The sequence below is a fragment of the Trichosurus vulpecula genome, chromosome 1 (genome assembly GCF_011100635.1).
Source record: "Trichosurus vulpecula isolate mTriVul1 chromosome 1, mTriVul1.pri, whole genome shotgun sequence".
Lineage (NCBI taxonomy): Eukaryota > Metazoa > Chordata > Mammalia > Diprotodontia > Phalangeridae > Trichosurus > Trichosurus vulpecula.
The window spans coordinates 20,980,250-21,002,010 of NC_050573.1; the positions used below are offsets into that span (position 1 = coordinate 20,980,250).

A 21,761-nucleotide genomic window follows, 5' to 3' on the forward strand; every position below is an offset into this window, starting at 1 on the left:
TCTCTGGGGCAGCATCTTATTTTTAAGTCAAGGGACATCATTCAACACCTACATATACAAAGAGATTGGATCAAAATAGCTTAAGGATAAGGGTCAGCATTGGAACAAGAGCTTATTTTCCCTTTCTTAGGTTCTTGGCATGTGTTGTGTGGCTGGTTTAGCCTTAATCCACAGCTTCTCTAGGTAAAATGTCTCAATATTTCAAGGTTCTCATTGTTTAACTCACCCTCCTTTGATACAATTGCAATCATTTTTCCCAGTAGCTCTGCCCACTTGAACATTCCTTTAGTGACCTACAAGGGATCTTAAATTGAACAACTGTAGTAAACCGTACAAAGACCCTTAGCCTATTACTAGCAACAGAAAGAATACATGAGATGAAATACTAGATGTTCATTTAAAAAAATTTATTGAAAAATACCTCCAATAAATAAGTGCCTTAATTATGTTTAAACAATAAGCCGACCATATCACTAACATTACATTTACTAGTAACTGTTGGGGATTTGAAATTGAGCATGAACCAATAGGAAAGACACAACCTGTTTTGTGTGTTCTGTCTTAAGAGTTTACATGGAAATTCTTCCTGAAAAGTCAAACTCCCAGCACTTAATAATTAAGAACTTCAGAACTTTCTGCTATTTATAAATAAAGTTAGTTTTCATAGAAAGCTATTTGAAAATATTCTAAATGTTTACCTACATTTCATTACATTTTTACAACTGAAAAGGCCTAAATTTTTACATTAGCTGGCCTGCATCCATCCCCAGCTCCTTAGAGTCTGGCCCCCTCCTCTTCCCAGTTAGTTCACTCTGAGCAACGTCACCGTGACCCTTTCCAAATGGTGAGCATAATATAATGTTTATTTTTAATCCCCGGAATACCTGGTTAGGTTTACTAGCAACACAAGTCACACCTCAGCATCCTTGGTCCTAGTGCTTGCTGGGCATCCAGGTTCAGTTCCAGGCAATTTTGGGACGACCATATGGCTAGAAAAGAGAGAGCAGAGACACCCCTGAGCATTCCCATCATGGGCATTACAGAACAATTCTCCTTAAATTCGAGGTAAAGAAAACATCCAGACAACACAACCAGGACGGTGGAGGGGCTTATCTGCAAGGACTGGGAAGGTTCAGACCAGAGAGAAGCTGGGGCGGGGGCAGGGTTGTTATGATAACTGACTTTGAGTCTGTGAAGGGCTTTCACATGGAGGAGAGATTAGCCAGTTTTGCTTGACCAGGGAGAAAACTGGGCACAGTGGACAGAAGTTGCAAAGAGGCCAATTAGCCTCGACTTGAAGACTAAGTGACATTAAGGAGGAAGGAACATTCTGCAAATGACCCAGCACACGCACCACAAAATCGACCTTGTTGTCAACTTTTCTAAATCCAAAACCCCAACACTAGATACATTTACTGGGCTGGGCTGAGCTGCAGGCCTGGCCCCTAGCAGGCTGTACCTTAGACTGAAAGCCATGCTTGCTCATCAGGCGCGCCTCCTGCTGCACGAGCTCCTCCGATAACTGGTCCGCGAGCCAAGCCTCTTCCTCCTCCTTTCTCTGCTGCTCCAGTTCTTCTTGTTCCTGGAGATGGCGCTCTGTGACCTGAGTAGCAGACGATGATAGTCAGACTTCTGGGCAGCCCCTCGGGCCTCCCTGACCCCTGAGCTGGGGGCCACGCTCACCTGTGCCTCCAGCTCCTGCTTACGAGCCATTTTCAACTCGGCCTCCTCCATTCTTTCTCTCCGGGTCTCTTCCCTCGCCTCCTCCAAGCCTCGAATCAGCTGCTCCCGGTACTTCAAGGCTTCCTCCTGCGCACGCCGATTGAGTTCGATCTTTTCTTGGAGCTGATGCTGTCTCTCTGTAAGAACCTGTTCTCAGACAGAAGGAGGGAACAAGGAACAAGCTGTAGCCTCCTGTCCAATGGACAGCTCATCAGAAAAGCCTGATTCCAGAAAATGGCGGAGCAGAAACCCGGCAGCCAGAAGGGCTTCAGACAGAGGAGGTGAGTCTGGCCAGGCTCATCCGGCCGCCTGACCTACCTCTTTCATCAGTCGGTCTCGAGCCTGCCTCTCTCTCTCCCACTCAGCCTCTCTCTTCTCCCACATTTGCTTGGCCTCTTCCCTGGAGAAAGAGAAAAGGCAGGAGAAGATGAGTTTTAGCATCCCCAATCCTGATCAGAGAACAAAGGAGTTCAAAGAGCATCATTCCTGGGATCTGTTTTACTTCTGGGCCCACAAAGTCGACTTCAATCTCCCAATCCTGAAATCAAATATCCAAAGGATAAAACTGTGAAAACACCCGGCTTCTTCAAAGAGGTGCCAGTGTCACACGTGTGGACACAAGAAGCATTTGTGATCAGCAAGCCCACACAGGATTCCCTCGAGGAGAGTTCACTTTTCTATGTGGTTTCTCAGCGTACAGAGCACTTTCCTCAAAACAGCCCTGGAAAGCAGCCAGTACAAACTGCCATATTCTGATAAGGAAACTGAGGCTGACGAGGTTAAGTGACTTATCCAAAGTCACATGGCTTGGAAATGGCAGAGCTGGGTCTTCTGCATCTTAGTCCCCTGCTCCTTCCAGCACAATGGGCTGCCTTCCCCTTTAAACAATCTAAAAATAAACAAGCAGTTATTAAGGGCCAACTGTGTACAAGGCATTGTGCTAAGTGCTAGGCATCTGATGGAAGGCAAACGGACAGCCCTGTCCTCAAGGAGCTCCCAGTCTAATGAGGGAAGGGGGCTCGGGAAGGTGGAATCTGAGGAGGGACTTGCCCTGGGAAGGTAGGAGGGCTGGGTCAGGAAGGGCTCTGAGTGCCAAGTGGAGCATTTTGTATTTGCTGCAGGAGGCCACAGGGGCCCTTGGAGTTTACTGAGCAGGACGTGATCAGACCTGTGCTTTAGTGGCTCAGCGGAGGATGAACTGGGAAGGGTTGGAGGGGGGAGAGCCTCGAGGCAGCAGATCCCCCAGCTATGGCGATCATCCAGGGGAAGGAGGAGGGCCTGCACCGGGTGGGGGCAGGGTCAGAGGACGGTCCAAAGGTGAAACTGGCAGGCCTTGGCAAATGAGGCCTCCCTCTGCAGGAAAAGGAGCCGGCAGTGCCAAACACAGAGCCCCAGGGGAGACTCAGCCCCTCACCTGTACAACAGCTGCAGCTCTGCCTCTCGGGCCTTCTCCACCTCCAGCTGGTCCTCAATGACTTGTTTCATCCATGCGGCATCTGCGGCCGCCTGCTCCCGCCGGGCTGAGTCCCGCCTTTGGTCCTCGTCTTCCTTCTCCAGAAGGACTAAGAGGATCCGTTTGTCTGCCTCCTGAGGAAAGGAGTGATGGGCTTCAGACCTTTGCCCTGCCAGCGCTCTGCAAGGCCACAGACTCTACAGGGACAATGCCCCTGTCTTGGATGTCTCCATATCTCCCAGGGTGCCTAGCACTGTGCTGCACACACTAGGGATTTAGTACATGAATAAGCCAATGGTTTCCCAGCAACGTGCCAAGAATGAAGAGCCCTTTGGAGCACCAAAGAGGGAGCTCTTCACCAACCCCAACCTCAGCCTTCGAGGCTTTGCTCCCTTTCCTTCGGTGAACGACTAACAGGGAATGCGGGTATCACTTGACAATCCCGGAGGTAAAGAACAGGGAGGCCCCATGAAGGGAACCGCTACACGGAGGCTGCGGGGCTTCTCTTACCAGCTCCTCTTGGATCTGCTGCGTGCGTCTGTTCAACTGAGCATTGTACTGGTGTCTCAAGAAGCGCCTGAATAGGAAAGGAAACATAGACAGCATCAAGCATTGTGGAATCAGTGTTGCCATTCTGTCTGGAGTTCTGGGGAGAATCCGAGCTTTGCTATTGTTTCCCTGGCACGTGGCCCCAGCTGCTGCCCCTTCCCCAGCACGTACCCCAGCTCCGCCTTCTTCCTGTACTCCTCCATGTTCTTCCTTTCTTCCTCCAGTAAACCAAGTTCCCACTGCTGCCGCAACAGGTTCTCCTGTTCTTTCTTCAGTTTTGTGGCCTGTGAATAATAAAAATAAAATGCAGTGATTTCTATTTCCCCTCTGCAATTGGCTCAGTTGTTAGCAGATACCAAAGGCAGCAGCATCTGGGCTGGGCTGCCAGAACCAGACCATGCCAGCCGGGGGCCAGGGCAGCAGGGTGCCCTCCGAATGAAAGGGACCCTGCCCCCTTCTCTCTGACCTGACACAAGCAAGGTCTCAAGAACCTGAGGTATCTAGAACCGTGAGTCAGACTATTACCAGGTCTCCCAAGGAAAATCTCTCAACACCGTCCCTATAAGCTTTTTCTGGCCATCAGGGGTCCCATGATCAATGTGAAGAAAAGCAGAATAAATCACATCTACGTGGCACTCATTTGGGAATTCAAGAGTGAAAAGAGAACTGTAACAGCAGGTTTCTAAATACACCGAAGGAATTTGATATTAACTCCATTACATTAATATTCCAGCATCTAACAACAATAAGTGTGTGTGTGTGTGTGTGTGTGTGTGTGTGTGTGTGTGCATGTAAAACAAAGGAACAGAAATATTGTACCAATGCAAATACAGGCTGAACATGGATCACGATACTAGCATGAGATATTAGGATGTATGCACTTTTATGTATGGATATGTCTGTGTGAGTGTGTGTGATACAGACACATGTATATGTGTTTAAAAACTATACTTGGACTTCAAGGATCCATGATTTCACCAGTATTTCCAATACTGAGCAGGACTGAAACCCTCCAATGCTGGTCAGAGAGCTGGAGAAATGCATGCATGTTTGCTTGTGCACACGCGTGTATACACACACACACACACACACACACACACACACACTCCTCTAACAACCTCCTTGTGGGCTTCATCATGGCCCAGAAATGACCCCAAGGCTCCTGAAGGCCAGGCCAATGGAACACAAGTTCAGGAAATTTGTGATTAACCTGGAAAAGCTTTGGACGTGGCGCAGCAGCCAATGTGTGTCTACAGTCTGAGGACCAGCCTGATTAGGTTCAGAAAGCGGTATTACCAGAGCCATGAAATAGAGGAAAGTTTTGGGCTATAGCTATTGTCAAACACTATCAACTTATGACATGGAGGGTTTGTGATTTGTGTCAATAGAGGGAGACCCCTCCCCCCAATGAAATTGTAGAAAACTAAAGAAATGAATCATATGCACATGCACATCCATACACGCACAGAGAAAGGACAGGTACAGGTGAGAATGCCTCCAGGTTCGAGGCCCCCTCAGACTGCTCCAAGCTGGGTGTGGGGGCAGGGGAAGGGAGTGTGAGTATCTCACATTGGGCACACAGGGCCAGGCCTAGCCACAGGCTCCCACTGCATGAGCCTGCAGGCCACCTGCCTCACTGGGCCTGGGGGGAGGGGAGCGTCCACATGTCACACTGGGCACCTGGGGCCCGGTACAGCCACAGGCTCCCACCGCATTGGCCTGCAGGCTGCCCACCTCACTGGGCCTGGGGGTAGGGGAGTGTCCACATGTCACACTGGGCACCCGGGGCCGGGTACAGCCACAGGCTCACACCGCATCGGCCTGCAGGCTGCCCGCCTCACTGGGCCTGGGGGGTGGGAGGTGGGGGGCCGCACCCCTTTACCTCCATCTCCTTCAGCCTGAGCTCTTCCATCTGCTGAAGCAGTGCCTCCGCCTGCTGCTTGTCCTTCAGACGTTGCTTCTCTTCCTCCTGTTTCATCCGCTGTATAGCTTCCCTTCTGGCAGTTTCATACTGGTTTTCAAACTGTGCTTTTTCCTCTTTCTCGGCAGTCTCTTGCTAGAACAAACAACCAACCGGGTGAGCCAGGGGCCAAGCAGGGCCCCAGCAAAGCCTGACACGACAGATGCTGGCAAGCTAAAGCTAATGTGCACGGCCAGATGGAGGGGCTGGGATAGAAGCCCACTCCCTTGCCTTGGCAGCGGAGGCCGTACCAGAGGAGCTCAGCTTTCGGCCTGTCTCAGTTTCCTCCCCAGAGGCAGCATTCTGAGGAGGACACTGAAGGTGCGGGCCTGTCTCTGTCCCTTCTAATGACGCCCAGTCAAGTTCCCAACTCTCTGGGCTGCAACGTCCTCCCTTGTCAAATAAGGGGAACACTCCTTTGGCTACCTTCCCTATGAGGTGGAAAACACTTGGTACACCTGAAAAGGTCACAGACGTGTACGCTGTTTCTTCCTGCCCAGGAAGGGGAGGAGGTGGAAGCTTCTCACTCCTACAAGCATCCCCCTCTGTGCCACAAGGACTCGGGTCTACTTGCTCCCCAACACCCCCATGGACAGGAGGCCTTGGTCCGCTTCTGGCACCTTAACCTAACACTGTCTGTGGCATGATGCACCTCAATACAAGCCCGATCTGACATGACCCAAGTGCCTCGAGGTTTGTGGGGGACTTTCCAGACGCACAAGGCTCACGTGGCACCCATGGCCCCGTCTAGTATCATCTTTGTTTTACAGGGGAGGAAGCTTCACAGGTCTCTCCTGACTCTGTGTCCCCCACGTAGCCTCTGCTGTGTCCCTCCCTCCTCCTGCTCCCTGCCTCCAAAGCTTGGGGTGCGCTCCGAGAGGCAGACCTAGGCAAGCTGAAACCCCAACCCTCAGCACCTGTTTTCTTTCTGACAGCTGAGATTCCCAGGAGTCGACCACATGTTTCCTGTGAAGAGCTGACTCAATCTGGAGAGAGGAGAGAAACAGCAGACATTGTCAGAGGGCGGCTCCACCCGCCCCTCAAAGCGTCCAAGAGCCCCCTTTGGGCTCGTCCTCAACCACAATGGCTTTCCAGGGGGATAAGAACTGTTTCTGAGTTCTTCCTATGCCAAGAAACAGTGCTTCAGAAAGGCAGGTACAAAGTGACCAAAAGCAAGGTCTGGGCTGCCTTGGGAAGCCATGATTTGTTACAGCCTTGAGCTCAAGGATTTTAGAGAGGGGATTCATAGACTGGGTTTGGGGCCTGTGAGGGGCCTTCCAACATAGAGACTCCAAAACAAGAAATGAATCAATAAAAGGACAGCCCCAAAGGGAGACTCCAAGTCTGTCATTCTACAACTGCAAATGTGCACAAAACCCATCAATTCAGATGTGACTGAAACTTAACTCACTGATGTAACTAACCCAATGTTCACTTCAACACCTTTTTCGAGGCATACCATTCGAATGTCAGAAATTCTGCTACCTGACTCAAACTAGCAAGATACACAAATTAGAGTAAGTCGGGCGAACTCAGTCTATCTGTGCAGGCAGGAGAACAGCATGGTCCCCTCAGCTCTTACCTGGCGGATTCTGGGATCAGTCTTTTTCCAGTGTTCATACAGAAGTTGTTCAGCAACCTGTGAAAATCATGCCAAAATGAGATGCGGTAAATTCCCAAATTTCAGCAAACTAACACAAACATCAGCTAATCTGGGGGCTTTGGGAAAGATCTCCAGCTCCCATTTTACCTACTGCAACAACTCCTTCATCATACAGTCTATCTCCTTCATTCTAGTCTGGAATCGACGATACCGACCTATCTGTGCAGGAGATTCCTCAGCATTCATGAAAGGGCCTATTCAACGGTCATGAGAAAAGGTGGGCTACCAGTCTGGCCTAACACAGATGCCCTGCTCCATTTGGAAGTCTTTAAAGCACTGAGCAGGAAGCAAAAATACCTAGGGCTAGCAAATCACCACCGGATACCATCACCCTGGGAACACTGCAAATGGGAGCAAAGAGAAATTATTCTAAATGTCATTATGTAAACCAGATGTTGCCAGGAATACTTTGGTTGGCTCTCCTCTGGAAGAACTCGGAATCTACAAGTGGAGGGCCCAGGGGCTGGTAGGAGCTGGCAAGGCCTGCTGCTGGCACCCCCCTCCCCTGTCCGCCCTGCCCCCGGTACCGTTTTCCTTTCTTGTTCTCTCGCTGACTTCAGTTTCTCGCTTCTTTCTCTCATGTCGCTCTCTCTCAAAGCCACATTTAGCCTCTTTTCTTTCAGTTCTTTGGTGAGCTGACTCCTCTCCTCTGCCAGGAGTTTACAGAGACGCTTTTGTCGTTCTGCCAAACTCTTTTTCTTTTCCTCCTTCAGTTTCTGCTGTTCGTATGCTTGCATGCTACTCAAAAGAAAGATCGTCACGATTACAATAGAATTGTGCAAACTTTTCTAGAGCAGTGGTCTCCAAAAAGAGGTGCACAGGCCCTGGGGAGTGCTCAAAACGGTCCAGCAAGGGGCGAGAAGGAAATTAAGAAGAAACTTGAATTCTCATCAAGCATCATTAAGATCTAATATAGATCGTCCCTGGTGTCTCCCCTCGATCCATGTCAGAATTCACATATAGAAAATTCATGAGGAACCATGAGAAGAGGAGTTTCATGATGCATATGGGCCGACAGAGGCACCTTCATGTGTTCATCGGCTGTCTACATCTTCACACATATTACAGTGACCATGTTGTGGTCAAATGGATTTAAAGATTATATTGTATAAATTTAAGTCAGTTACCATGTTTGTGGTCAAATGGATTTAAAGATCTTATTATATAATTTTAAGTCGTTAACTCATTAACCCATGAAACTAACAAAATGGACACATAATTTAAAAAGATTTCTGCAAAGAAAAGTGATTGGACAGATACTACTAATAATACAAGCCTGTTCAAAATCAGAAAATGGCAGAGCTGACACTTCCTATTTTTAGTACGGGCCCATCAGCCATACTGCAGGGCACGAACAACAGTAACCTAATCAAATCTGACAAGGTCGGCCAGAAAATCTGGAAATTATCAAGATTATCTAAAATATTTATATCCCCTATCATTAACAATGAACTTGATCCGGAGTGTAGGTCACGTCTTGAGATACAACTAATGGTAATACAAAGTCATCAGGATCACAAGACGTTTGAAAACCAGGATTTTGCTGCTCAAAATGTCACATGTCCCCTATAAAAACAGATCTGCTCATTTAAACTTGGAAACAGAATTTTCTGATCAGTTTAAGAATCATCCGGACAATTTCAGTGGGCTCGAACCCATTTGTTAAAGTGTCAAAATATGAGACCTTCTGATCGATTTACCAGGACCAGTGACTGAGCACCAGGAAAGATGGAAATGCACTAGTTGAATTACAGCAATAACTGGTGGATGGGATCAGAAAAAGTGGGCGGTCACGTAACAGCTGGAGAAGCTGAGGCGGAGGGAGGCATAGGGACTTGACCAAGGTCACCCAGGCAGTGTCAGAGGCAGGATCTAAATCCAGGCCACCGCTCTTCCCACTGCCATCCCTCTTCCATTGGGATCAATGTATATTTGTGAGGTGTCACTTTTCACAAGGTTGAGCAGCACAACCAAGTAACAGAATGAACCGAACTTAGAACCAGACTTTCAAGTTGCAGAATCACAAAGTATTAAATCAAGATTTTTTAAGATACTCTTTTTTATTGTGAACGTAACAGTCAACAGAAACATTTAAGTATACAAATACAAAAGGGCTGTATTAGAAACTGTGGACTTCTGCTACATATAATTTTCTTTTTAAATATAGATATATTAACTTTAACACGGTGGTAACCCAACTGCTCTTTTATTCCCTTCTGTGCATTTTTGAATGTTTTACTGATGCTGTTTTGGGGCTGTCTCTATCACTACCCATTTTCTCGGCCGCCTTCCTCTAGAGAGCAGCTTTCCGTGGCAACAAACACGTGCAGTCAAACAAATCGATGGCATCAGCCACATCTGAGAACATGTAGCTCATTCTGCACCCTTCTCTGCCGAGAAGCTGGAGGCAGGTTTCATCACCAGCCTTCTAAAGTCACGACAGGCCACCGCCCAAATTAGACAAACCAAGGCTGTTCCAAAAAACGAAGCACATGCAATCAAACTGATCTCACTGAAAATTATTCGAATAGTGAGGGCAATAAATTCTTAATAATTAGTGAGAATAAAAGGTTTTCTGTTCCACTGATAAATAAAGTGATTTTAAAGTGTCATTTATTTCATCTTTATTTCAACACTTCAATTCCTTTTGTGTCCACTTTAAAATGCACCATCTCTAGTAGTAGAACCATTTATAAATCATCACATGCACCTATACCGGGGTAATCCTGACGGGGTGCATGATCGCAACAGTTTGAAGGGCACTGCTCTAGAAAAGGCGACCTCCCCTTCACGTCCAGGGTCTCCGCCAGGCCAGAACCACCCATGGTTACCTCTGCTGGTAGCATGTTCTCGAGCTCCACTGGGCCTGCTTAGAGCTCCAGACATCAAATTCTTTGAAATAGCGACTGTTGACATCCCACTGTTGCCGAAATCGGGCTTCTTGCTCTCGGTGACGCACAATCTGCCTTTCCAGCATTCTGTTGCGGGGCGGCCAGCAGGAGGGCATGGTAGGTAATGCCATCTGGGTAACGAGGACAATTGAAAGGAGGGAGTTAATTGCTGCAGGCCTGACCCTATGCTCGCCACGTAAGTCTTGTCTGACCAAAGGAAATGGGAGATCAAAAGATTTGGATGGTTTGGTGGCCTGCGAGCTTGAGAGGAAGTGAATGTGACCCAGCAGCCCCCAAAGCCACTGCGCTCTCAGGCCCCGGGCACTGCACAAGGAAGGTGACACTCCCACTGTCCCGGGACCTGGTCAGACCATGCTCAATTCCAGGAGCCCTATCTTAGGAAGGGCTCTGACAAACTGGAGGGTGTCCACGGGAGGCCATGCTCCAACGTGTAGATGGACAATGTCCATGAGCCTACGCCACATAAGCATCTGCTTAAGCAAGGGAAGAGGCTGAGCCTGACAAAGAAAAGCAGAGCAGGGAGACCAGGAGAGCCATGCTCGTGACCAGAGAGGCTCTTAGGAGGAAGAGGGAGCCGAAGGACTGGTCCCCAGAGGGCAGAATCATGGTGCAAAGAGAAGGAAGCTTTGATTCAATGTAAGGGAAAAAATGCCTCGGCCATCAGAGCTACCCAGACGTGGAACTGGCCATCTCAGGAGGCAGTGACAACATGTCACTAGATATCGTCAAGCAAAGCTTTGTCAGGGATGCTGTGAGGGGCTCCTGCACATGTATGGATGGGATCAGACAGCTCAGTCTGCCGCTACCTCGAGCAAAGAAAAAGACCTCATGTGGTCTGCCACTTCTGCTCTTCACAAGCATTATAAAGCTGTGCCAGAAGTGAAAGGAAGAATGGTCCTGCTTTCCCCATGACACCACTTAGGCGATTTCTGGTATTTATTTTTTCTTTAATTAAATGTCCTTAAGTTACCAATTTATGGCAAAAATCAGAACATCAACATGATCATTATACACCTTAAAACTATACTACAGTCTGAGAAAAACCAGTATTTCCAGTGACCTGAAAGGCAAAGATGCACAGAAGGCTGATGGGAAATGGTGTAAAAGACATGATGTCCCAGACATGCAGACTGGAATAAAAGGGGGCAGAACTTGGGTAAGAGAATGGAGATAGTCCCAGTGCCACACAGGGGTCCACAGAACAGCAAAAGAGCCAGAAGAGGTCATTGGTGGCATGGACAGACGCTCTGTGGGTTATTTAGAGAGGGGTCTGGGCAGAACCCATCCATGGTGAGGAGTGAAGTCATGAGTCACCCACAGTGAGGAGCAGAGGCCCTAACATGTGAGCGCAGCACAGAAGGCTCTGTGAGACCCTGACATCCAACACCTATGAGACACATGCAGATTGGAGGTAAATGGACCAAAGTGATTAAGACCCTAGCTGAGCACTCCCCAAGGGGCTAACTGACTCAGAACCTGTACGGTCTGACTCATATTTCTGAGGTGACTGGGGAAAAATGGCTTAAGCCTAATCGAATCAAGATGTGGTACTCGGGGCAGTCCATGGGGAACCATCCCCTCTTACTGCCTATGAAGGTGAAGCATCCAGCTGTATCTTTCTCAAACAGTGCCTTTTGGGCTCCCTGCCTCCAGACTTCGAGGCTGGCCTCCACCTTGATTGAACACCTTCCCTGGCTGCCCTCCTCCCCTGCCCCTACCTTCACCTGTTAAGTAATCCCCTCTTTCTCCAATCCCTCCCTGACTGGGTACTTATTCCATTCTGTTTCCTCCTAGAGTTATCATTCGAATCTGGTTTCTGCTACCAGGCCATAAGTTCCTAGACAGAAAGAATCCCATCGTGTCGATCTTTGTTTCTCCTCTCAGGACCCAAAAAGGGCTTTGGATATAGCAAAGAAGCAAGACGTAGTGGAAAGAACACTGTGGACTGGAGTGGGACACCTGTGTGACTGCAGCAAGTTACTTTACCTCCTGATTCGGTTTAGTCTTTTACAAAAAGGGGACCCTAAATGCACAGGGACCCTTGTGAGGAAAGCCCTCATGATACAGAAATGTGAGCTATTATTACGCACATGTTGTGATATTTTTTCCAAAGTATTGAAACTCTAGTTAAAAATGAGACATGTAAGTAAAAGAGACTGTGTCTGCTGGGGGTGGATGCAGAGTTGTGGTTAAATATTGAAGTGATTTTGTGGGGAGGAAGGGGTTTTTGGTTTGTTTTTTGCGGGGAGGCTCTGGTTTCACAGGTCTGGGGAATCCCCTCCCAAGCCCCTGAGAATTCCCTCTCCCAATGCAAATGAGCGCCTGTTCCCCAGCTGTCTCAGAGCACTGTCTGGCACACTGAGAGGCACCCAACAGCTCAGTGCATATAGGCCTGAAAGTCTGAAAGCCCTATACGTGCATCATCTCATCTTATTCTCCTAAAGAAGCCTGGGAGGTAAGTGTGGTTGATGTGGGGGGACAGGACCTATGATTTCACTGATAGAGTGAATTCCCAGGAAAGAAATTCCTTCTGGAAGAAACATGGGGCAGCTAGGTGGCGCAGTGGATAGAGCACCGGCCCTGGAGTCAAGAGGACCTGAGTTCAAATCCAGCCTCAGACACTTGGCACTTACTAGCTGTGTGACCTTGGGCAAGTCACTTAATCCCACTGCCTTCCCAGCCCCCTCCAAAAAAAAAAAAAAAAAGAAACATGACTGGACATCCACTCTGTAACTTACTGCCTGTCACAGCCACAATGTCAGAGCCCCTTTCCTGAATGAAGAAACCTCTGCCTTACATTTACTCTTCTCAGTAACTCTGGGGAAGACTGGCATGCCTGTCCTCACTCTTGGCTGGAGCCCCGCCCCGCCAACTCCTCCACACCAGCTTTCTTGCCTGGCACTCTGATATCTTCTCCTCCTGCTGCCCCCCGCCCTTTCCCAGCTCTCCTTTATGTTTTCTTCTCATTGGAGAAGTTTTCTTCTCATTAGAACGTAAGCCCCTTGAGACTAGGGTATACGTTTGTATCCCCCACATTTAGTGCAGTGCCTGAAATATAAGTGCTTAATAAATGCTTCCATCCTTCTCCAGTGCCTGTCCCTACCCCCTAGCCCCACCTCTCTCTGTAAAGGAAGTACAGGCCAAAATACTGTCTCCTGATCACGTGGCCTTCCAAATGGCTGGAAGAGACCCAGGAAGAGATCTGGCTTTGAACCCAGGCTGGATCGCTCACTACCCATGTGTTAAGTCCATTTCCTTCTCTGGGTCTCGGTTTCCCCATCTATTAAAGCAGGAGATTGGACTAGGTGAAGCCTAAAGTCTATTTCAACCACAACATTCTGTGTTTATAAATTCTAAGTGCTCTCCCCTGCCCCACAAGACCAGACCTTAAACACATTTCTTCTCGGGTACCCCCATCTCCAGGCTACAGGAGCTGGCATGAAGGTCCCAAGCCCAGGGCCATCCTAAATGGGCCTCTGAGGCATCTCAACGCTGGATATTCATCTGCTAAGAAAAGTACCCTGAGAGCCTATACATCATCTAGTCCCGCATTTTACAGATGAGGAAACTGAGGCCAGGAAGGCAAAGTATCTTGCCTAAAGTCACCCAGGCAATAAGAGAAATGGGATTTGAACTCAGGTCCTTGGAATCCAACTGTAGTACTCTTTCCTTTAGGCCACAGAGTCAGCCCAGAATCCGTCCAAATCCCTTGGCTGTTTCTCACCAAATACTTCAAGACGTGAGTTAATTTTTCTGTGCTGGTGTTAGATTCCCTCCTAAAAACGCGTGTACTCACCTGATGCTAAAAATGGCCTCAAATACTCATAAAGCTTTATACATTTTGTCTAAGGGGCATCACTTCTTTCTAATGAAGCAAAAGCGCAGTACGTAAATAATGGTGTGTGTATATACGCATACATATGTATACACACATACACACATATCTATGTCTGTCTCTCTCTCTATATATATATATGTATGTTTTAAAATCACAGTATTTGAGAGCCTGAAGAGACTTTCTCTATCAAATTCAATCCTTCATTCTACAGATGAGAAAGTAAAATCCAAAAAAGGGCCAGTGACTGGTTCAGCATCATAGAGGGAGTTGGTGGCGAAGCCAGGCCTAGAAGAATAGCCGCCATTCCCATTCCTTCTCTCTGTGTTCTCCTCTCACCAAACCTAAACCCTGCACTTCTCCCTTCTGCTCCTTCTCACGAGCTCTCGAAGGCTGCTGGAGGAAGCCTCACAACCCTGACTGCTGATTGGCATGTCACAAATTCAAGTTATCCAGCCTCAACTGGGCCCTCACTGCAGCAAGGCAGTCCTTTTACTCTTCCTTAATTGGTTCCTTTTTAGACCCTGGACAGAAACTAGTTTAACCTCCTTTCCTCTCACATTCTCTCTCTCCTTTTATGCTCAGCTAAGGACTCACCTGCTACTACTGAGAACTCCTTCTTCTCCCAATTACTTAATCTCAAAATCCCTTGACATCATGCTCTCCCCTACCTCCTTTTTCCCATCTTCTCCTCCCTTCTCTAGCAGATTACATCTTCTATCTCATTCCCCCTTTCTGGACTCTTCATCTTCTATCAACTGGTTCCCTCCCTATTATCTTCAAACACACCTGGCTTCCCACCCAAAAAGACTTTTAAATGGAGGGGATATGGGAAAACTGGGACACTAATGCATTGTTGGTAGAGTCGTGAACTGATCCAACCATTCTGCAGAACAATTTGCAACTATGCCCAAAGGGCTATCAAACCCTGCGTGTCCTTTGGACTGGATATGGATCCTTTGGATATGGACTGCTAGGTCCATATCCCAAAGAGATTAAAAAAAAAAACGGAAAAATTTGTACAAAAATATTGATAGCTGTTCTTTTTGTGGTGGCTAAGAACTGGAAATTGAGAAGACGCCCATCAATTGGGGAACGGCTAAACAAGCTGTGGTATACGACTGTGATGGATTATTATTGTGCTATAAGAAATGATGATCAGGATGAGTTCAGAAAACCCGGAAAGACTTACAAGAACTGATGCAAAGTGAAGTGAGCAGAACCAGGAGAATGTGTCCTACACGGTAACAGCAATATTGTTCGATGAAGAACTGTGAATGACCTAGCTCTTCTCAGCAATGCGGTGATCCAAGGCAATCCCTAAGGACTAATGAGGAAGCATACTTTCCATCTCCAGAGGAAGAATTGATACTATCTGAATACCGACTGAAGTATGCTATTTTTCACCTTCTTTCATTTTTTTTTTGAGTTTTCTTGCACAAAATGATTGATATGGAAATGTTTTACACGATTCCACATATCGGACTGCTCAACTTCTCAAGGAGGGAGGAGAGGAGGGAAGGAAGAAAGAACAGAATTTGTAACTCAAAACTTTTTTTAATGTTAAAAAAACTGTTTTAACATGTAATTGGGGGGAAAATATTATTCAAAAAAAAAGACCTTCAAAAGAACCCACTGGCCCAGCTAAAACCTCACCTTCTACAGGAAGCCCTTCCCAGCTCCTCTTAATTCTAGTGCCTTCCCTCTGTTAATCATTTCCTAGTTATCTGGTACATAGCTTGTTTGCACATATATATTTACTTGTCATCTCCTGTGACCTCTTTGAAGTCAAAGACTGTCTTTTGTCTCATTTTGTATCCTCAGCTTAGCACAGTGCCTGGCACATAGTAGGCTCTTATATATGTTTACTGACCGACTGAAATGCAGATCTTGTTACGTGATTTCCCTCCTCAATCAGCTCCAGTAGGTCTCTAATGCCTCTAGGATCAAGCAGAAACTCCTCCTAGCTTTGAAAGCCTGGCTCCAGCCTGTTTCCAGCCACACTGGTCTTCTGTCCCTCACACAGGACACTCCATCTCCCATCTCAGTGCCCTCAGGACTGGATGTGCCCCACACATAGAATGTCCTTCCTCAGAGAATCCTCTGGCTTTGAAACCTTTCTTTATGCCCTTAACCAGTGGTTCTCCCCCTCCCAAGCTACCTTGTATTTAACTTCTGTGTATGCGTGTATTAACTTTATCTTTAGGCTGTATGAACATTTTAGATACCCATGTTGGCTGCTCCTCCCTTGACCAGGAAATGTTTCATTTGTATTTTTAAGTCTACTAACCACTTTCCTCACAGTCCTCCTAGTGAGGAAGGTCATGGAAAGTGCTCCCAAACCTCTTTTAGAGATGAGGAAACTGTATTCCAAAAGGCAAAGGGACTAATACACATAAGCCTGGGGAGCTCCCCTCCTCCAGATTACAGCCAGCCTATTACTTAGTTTCAATCAATTAATAAGCATTTGTTTTAATCAATCCTAAGCACAGTGCTAAGTGCCGGAGATTCAAATGCAAAGAAAGGCAAAAAAATAATAATAACCTGCTCTCAAGAAGCTCCCATTCAAACAGGGAGACAATATGTGAAACAGCATGTATACAGGATAAACTAGGCATAATCCACAGAGTGGGGTGCCTCATAAGAGGTCAGGTAAATTTAAGGAGGGATTCCTTTAGTGGGATGGGGGTTGGACCAGACGGCCACTGGGGTCCCTTCCCATTCTGAAGTTCTGGGAACATCTACTCTACCATGCTGCCTCCTTTACATTAATAGAGGGCAATTTTGGGGGGGGGTCCAGACTTAGAATTTTGTCAATGTGGGGAACTTTTGGGGGAGGCTTTGTTTTTATTTTAAAAATCTGTCTTTTCTATTCTAAATGTTCTCCTTTCCTCCAGTCCCTCCCCCAGCCACTGGCAGGGTACTCCTAATATGGGAACTCTGTGCCCACTGAGGCAGATCAGCAGTTCATTGCTAATTTACAATCTTAAAGAATCCCAGTACTGAGAAGTGACTTGCCAATGGTCTCAGCATGTGTCAGAAGCAGGACTGAACTTTTAAAAATCTTCCTGACACCAATGTCAGTCCTCCAACATACCATCGGTGGGTCAAACTCAAGAAATCTCTACCAGCAGCATATTGACTTAGGAAACTTCAAATTAACATCTTCTAGGTTCTGTTGTATTTTTACTGTTTTGTTAGACATTTCCCAACTACATTTAAGTTTGGCTTACGGTGAGTTTGACATGTACCCATGCTGCCTCTTAGAGCCATTCTATTATGAGATATGATATAATGTGATGATACAACATAATTTAGCATAATATGACATAGTAGGACTGAGATTCTCCACTCTGCCATTCCACGTCAGAACAGAAGAAACCAAGCCCTCTGGTCCGAGCCCCTCTGTGCCTAGATTCCAGGCACTTAGGCTGTGTCCCATTCCCTCAGGGCCTTTCTCTCAGCTGGCCATCCCAAGCTCCAAAGATGTCAGGGCTGGAAGAAATCTCAGAGGCCATGTCTTCTAACCCTCTTCCTTTTACGGATGAGAAAATTGCTAACTGGAGAAAAGTGACTATTAAATGCTAATATTGGGCAATACTCAGAGAGAGTAAACAGGATGCACACTCTTCCAGCTCTGACATTCCATGCCAGACGAGAGGAGACTTTAGAAGTGTAGTGTCAAATTCAAAGAGAAATGATCTCTTCAGCTGCATTTTGGTTTAGAAAAACACAAATTAACATTATCGCTGTTCTAGTGCATTTTTATTTGTTGTGTTAAACATCTCCCAATTAGATTTTAATCTGATTCTGGCCAGTCCTGACAACTCTGCTTTACAGACTCTCCAGTCCAAAGGTTTGTAATGGAATCCTTTGGCAGTCATTATGGTGAAGCTTGTAGAGCTCTTTTCAGAATTATGCATAAAATAAACTGTATGGATTTAGGAAGCCAATTTTATTGGCACACCTGACTCTGGGCACCTCTCCTTCCCTGGGGATCCTCTGCCCGCTAGCTGTCACAGGGTCCTGTGTGAGGGCCCAACTGCTCTAAACTCCACTCTCCTACAAAGAAGGTAACCCAAGGACAAGTGACCTGCCCGAGATCATGAGGGAGGCGTCAGCATGTTGTGTTGGTCAGAGCACTGACCCTAAGAAAATGGTGAGCAAGACACTAGGCCAGTCACTGCAAACCCTGGGCGAGAACCCAAAGCTGCAAGAGGATGAGATCTGGAGTTAAGGTCTGGCCACTCAGGCCCACATTTTACAGATGAGCAATCTGAGGCCCAAGAGATGAAGTGGCCTCTCCCAAGGTCACACAGCTGCCAAGAGCTCAGAGAGAGCAGATGACCAGGGTTATCTCCACACATCCAGAGCAGAACTTCAGCCCTTTCCCTTCTCTATCTGTCAAGGTCTGGGCCATTCTTCAGTCACCTGGCCCTGTCACCTCGGTATCATCCTCAGTTTCTCACTCTCCCTCATCCCACAGAGCCGATCAATCCGTTATGAAGACTCGCCATTCCAGCCTGCACAGCCCCCAGCACCTGGCACTTCTCTCCATCCACATGCCACTCCCTGCTTCTAGCGTACAGCTGCCAAAATGATTTTCCTTAAGTGTAGATCTGACCATGTCACTCCCCTACTCGATAAACTCTAAAGGGAAACTTCTAAAAACCCTTCACAACCTGGCCCCAGATGCCTTTCCAGTTGCATTCTTCAATCCTGCCAAACTGGCTTTTTCTGTCCCTTCCACAGGATGCTCCATCTCCAGTCTCCAGGCCTTTGCACTGGCCATTCCCCATGCCTGGAATGTCCTCCCTCTTCCCTCCCGCCTCACATGAAACATTTTCTTATACTCCCGAGTGCCAGTACCTCCACCCAAAAAAACTACTTTATGTTTCTTCGTATTTATTCCCTTGAGATTTATTCTGCAAGAGAGTTGTCTCAAGCACTGAGATATTAAAGGAGTCACCCAAGGTCACACTGCCTTTATCCACAGGAGACTGATTGTAGGTCTTCCTGTCCTGAGGTCAATTTTCTTTCTTCAAGCCCTGCTTCTTCTCCCGCAAAGAAGGTACTGATCTGCACTGCTAGAGGGACCTCCTCCTCGGGGAGTTCCCTGTGAATTCCTAGGTCCATCCCTAGCCCTACACTTGTACAAGGTGCCCCGAAAGTCTTTAATAAACTTCCTAGGCTACAGATGTACAAACAGCACCGGAGGACAGCTAGTTGTTTGCAGTTCTTTTACGCTGATTGTTGTGAATGTCACATAATCAGTTTTTCATGTTCACAGACGGCCCCATTGTTAGGCACGGCACGTGCAACAGTGTCTGGGTGACACCTCCTCGGCCCAGGGGATCTGTGGAGGGGCCCCTGGTCTCTGCATTGGACCCTTTCATGTCAACATATCCTGGATGCTCCCCAGCCTGGCTCTCAGATGACTCGAAGGCAGGCGGACACGCGTAATCTTTTCCGTCACTGAGCAGCGGCTGACGGAAGTTTTCACAAAGCTCGAAAATCAGCTAGAGCTAGTGACAGGACGTTTGAATTTTACTAAGAAATGCAACAATATTTTAAAATTTTTAATGACTAACCTCTCAATTTTTTTGATTAGTTTGCGGTACTTAATTTTCTTAAGTTACTAAAGCTTAATAAATGCTGGGATATAGACTAAGGGAGGATTCGAACCCAGGTCCTTGGACTCCCAAGTCTGTTTCCACTACACCTGCCTCTCAACATCCTCCAGTCTGACACTGAAATGAGCCTCTGAGCTCAGCCTTTCCATTTGACAGATGGAGAAACTGAGGCACAGGGAGATGAGCCACAGGGAGATGAGGCGGTTTGCTGATCAAGGCTTTACCTCTGACCCCAGGGATCTATCCCGTGTCCCATTCCTGCCCTCCCTGCGTGTCCTTTCTCTGGGCCTCAGTTTCCTCCCCTGTAAAACGAGAGGGTTGGATTAAGGCAGCTCTGAACGTTCCTTATGGCTCTGGTTCAGGGATCCTAGACCCCTCCCCCCGGGCCTCAGTTTCCTCCTCTGTAAAATGCCAGCGAGGCTCGCTGGCCCCGGCAGCCCCGGCTCCAGGTTTGGATCCTACACTAACTACTCTGTGCCTCAGTTTCTCCATCTGTAAAACAGGGGGTTGGGCAGGATGTGACCTCTGAGGCTTCTTTCAGGTCTAGATCATTAACCTATTACTTCTCTGTGCCTTGGTTTCCCCATCTGTAAAACACCTGGATGGGTCTTGACAGCCCCTCCCCCCTGCTCTCCGCCCAGGGCCCTCCCCCTGCGCGGGCCTCAGTTTCCCCATGCGTAAAACGCCAGGCTGGGCCTCCACAATTCGCCTTCGCCAGTACCCTCCCCCTCCCGGGCCTCGGTTTCCCCATCTGTAGAATACCTGGATTGGCCTTGACAGCCCCTCCCCCTCCGTGGGCCTCAATTTCCCCACCCGTAAAACCAAGCTAGGCCGCGACTCCCCCTCCCTCGCTCGGGTTCGCCCCCCTGCTTGGGCGGGCGCTGGCCCCCCACGAGGCTCTGCGCGCCACCCCCGCGCCCCCCGGCCTCACCTTGGCGCTCCTCCCGCGGTCTCGGCAGCCGTTTCAGCCGGCTCCCGGCCTCCGCCGCCAAGCGGCGCGCTCTCCGGGCCGTAGTCAAGGGGACGGGTGACGCAGGACGGCTGGCGGCCGGGGACAAACCTCGCGCGGACGCGTTTCCTTTGGCTGGGTCACAGACGCGAAGCGGCGCGTTGGCCGCCACAGCGCCCCCTGGCGGGAGGTAGCCGAAGGAAAAGGCACCGGAAAGGAAGGACGACTAGCAGTGAGGCGGGACTGGCGGTGCTCCTTCTCCAAGACATTCCATCTCCCGACTCCGCACCTTTGCACAAGCCGTTCCCCATGCCCCAGTCCAGGAGTGGGGAACCTGCGGCCTCGAGGCCACATGGCCAGATTTTACAGAACAAATCCTTTTATTAAGGCGATTTGTTCTGTGAAGTTTGGATTCAGTCAAAGGGCCTCACTTGAGGACCCAGAGGGCCACATATGGCTGTCTCAGTCTGTCTTCAATCAACAAGCATTCATTAATTCAATAAATATTAAGCACCTACTATGTACCAGGCACTGGGCTAAGCTCTGGAGATACAAAAAGAGGCAAAAGAAAGTCCCTGCCCTCAGGGAGCTCACAATCTAAGCACCCTCGGTATCAGAAAGAGGCTGTGTGGTGTAGGGGAGAGACTGAGTTAGTGCTGGGAGTCAACTGTATGCCTTTACTCGTGACGCTTAACCTCCCTCCGCTTCAATTTCCTCATGCGTCTGCAAAATGAGGGGGGTGGATTCAGGAGCTCTAAGGCACCTTCTACCTCTAAATCTCTGATCTGTGTGTTATGGGAAGGAGGGGTGGATGGGGTGTTCAGGAGGACTGGCGCCTCTGGTGGGAGGGCTGCTCACCCACCATCCAGCTCTCACCGGGGGCTCCAAGAAGCTGCAGCTGCCACACCTGTAACACGGTCTCAGCCGACGGAGGGACTAAACCAGGTGGAGGGCAGCCAATGGGCCTCGGACCTGTCGGTGAGTTATTGGGCATCGAGCAGTGGGCAGGTAAGAACAACTTGTTCCCATGGCGGCTGAGGCAGGCGCTGTGGAGCGCTGAGACCTTGGTCAGGCGCCAAAGACAT

General features: G+C 48.3%; 1 protein-coding gene across 1 annotated transcript; it reads right to left on the bottom strand.

Annotated features, from left to right (window-relative positions):
* Window positions 1-392: 392 nt before the first annotated feature.
* On the bottom strand, window positions 393-20,744 carry LOC118834834 (trichoplein keratin filament binding). Its single transcript, XM_036742275.1, has 13 exons — window positions 20,659-20,744; window positions 10,179-10,369; window positions 7,875-8,085; window positions 7,267-7,323; window positions 6,602-6,670; window positions 5,607-5,780; window positions 3,896-4,008; window positions 3,686-3,752; window positions 3,137-3,309; window positions 2,041-2,122; window positions 1,684-1,869; window positions 1,460-1,603; window positions 393-989 (listed from the first exon to the last, which is right to left on the bottom strand). Exons 2-13 carry the CDS (start codon window positions 10,367-10,369, stop codon window positions 957-959), a joined length of 1,500 nt encoding a protein of 499 aa, XP_036598170.1. The 5' UTR covers window positions 20,659-20,744; the 3' UTR covers window positions 393-956.
* Between the last annotated feature and the right edge of the window lie 1,017 nt (window positions 20,745-21,761).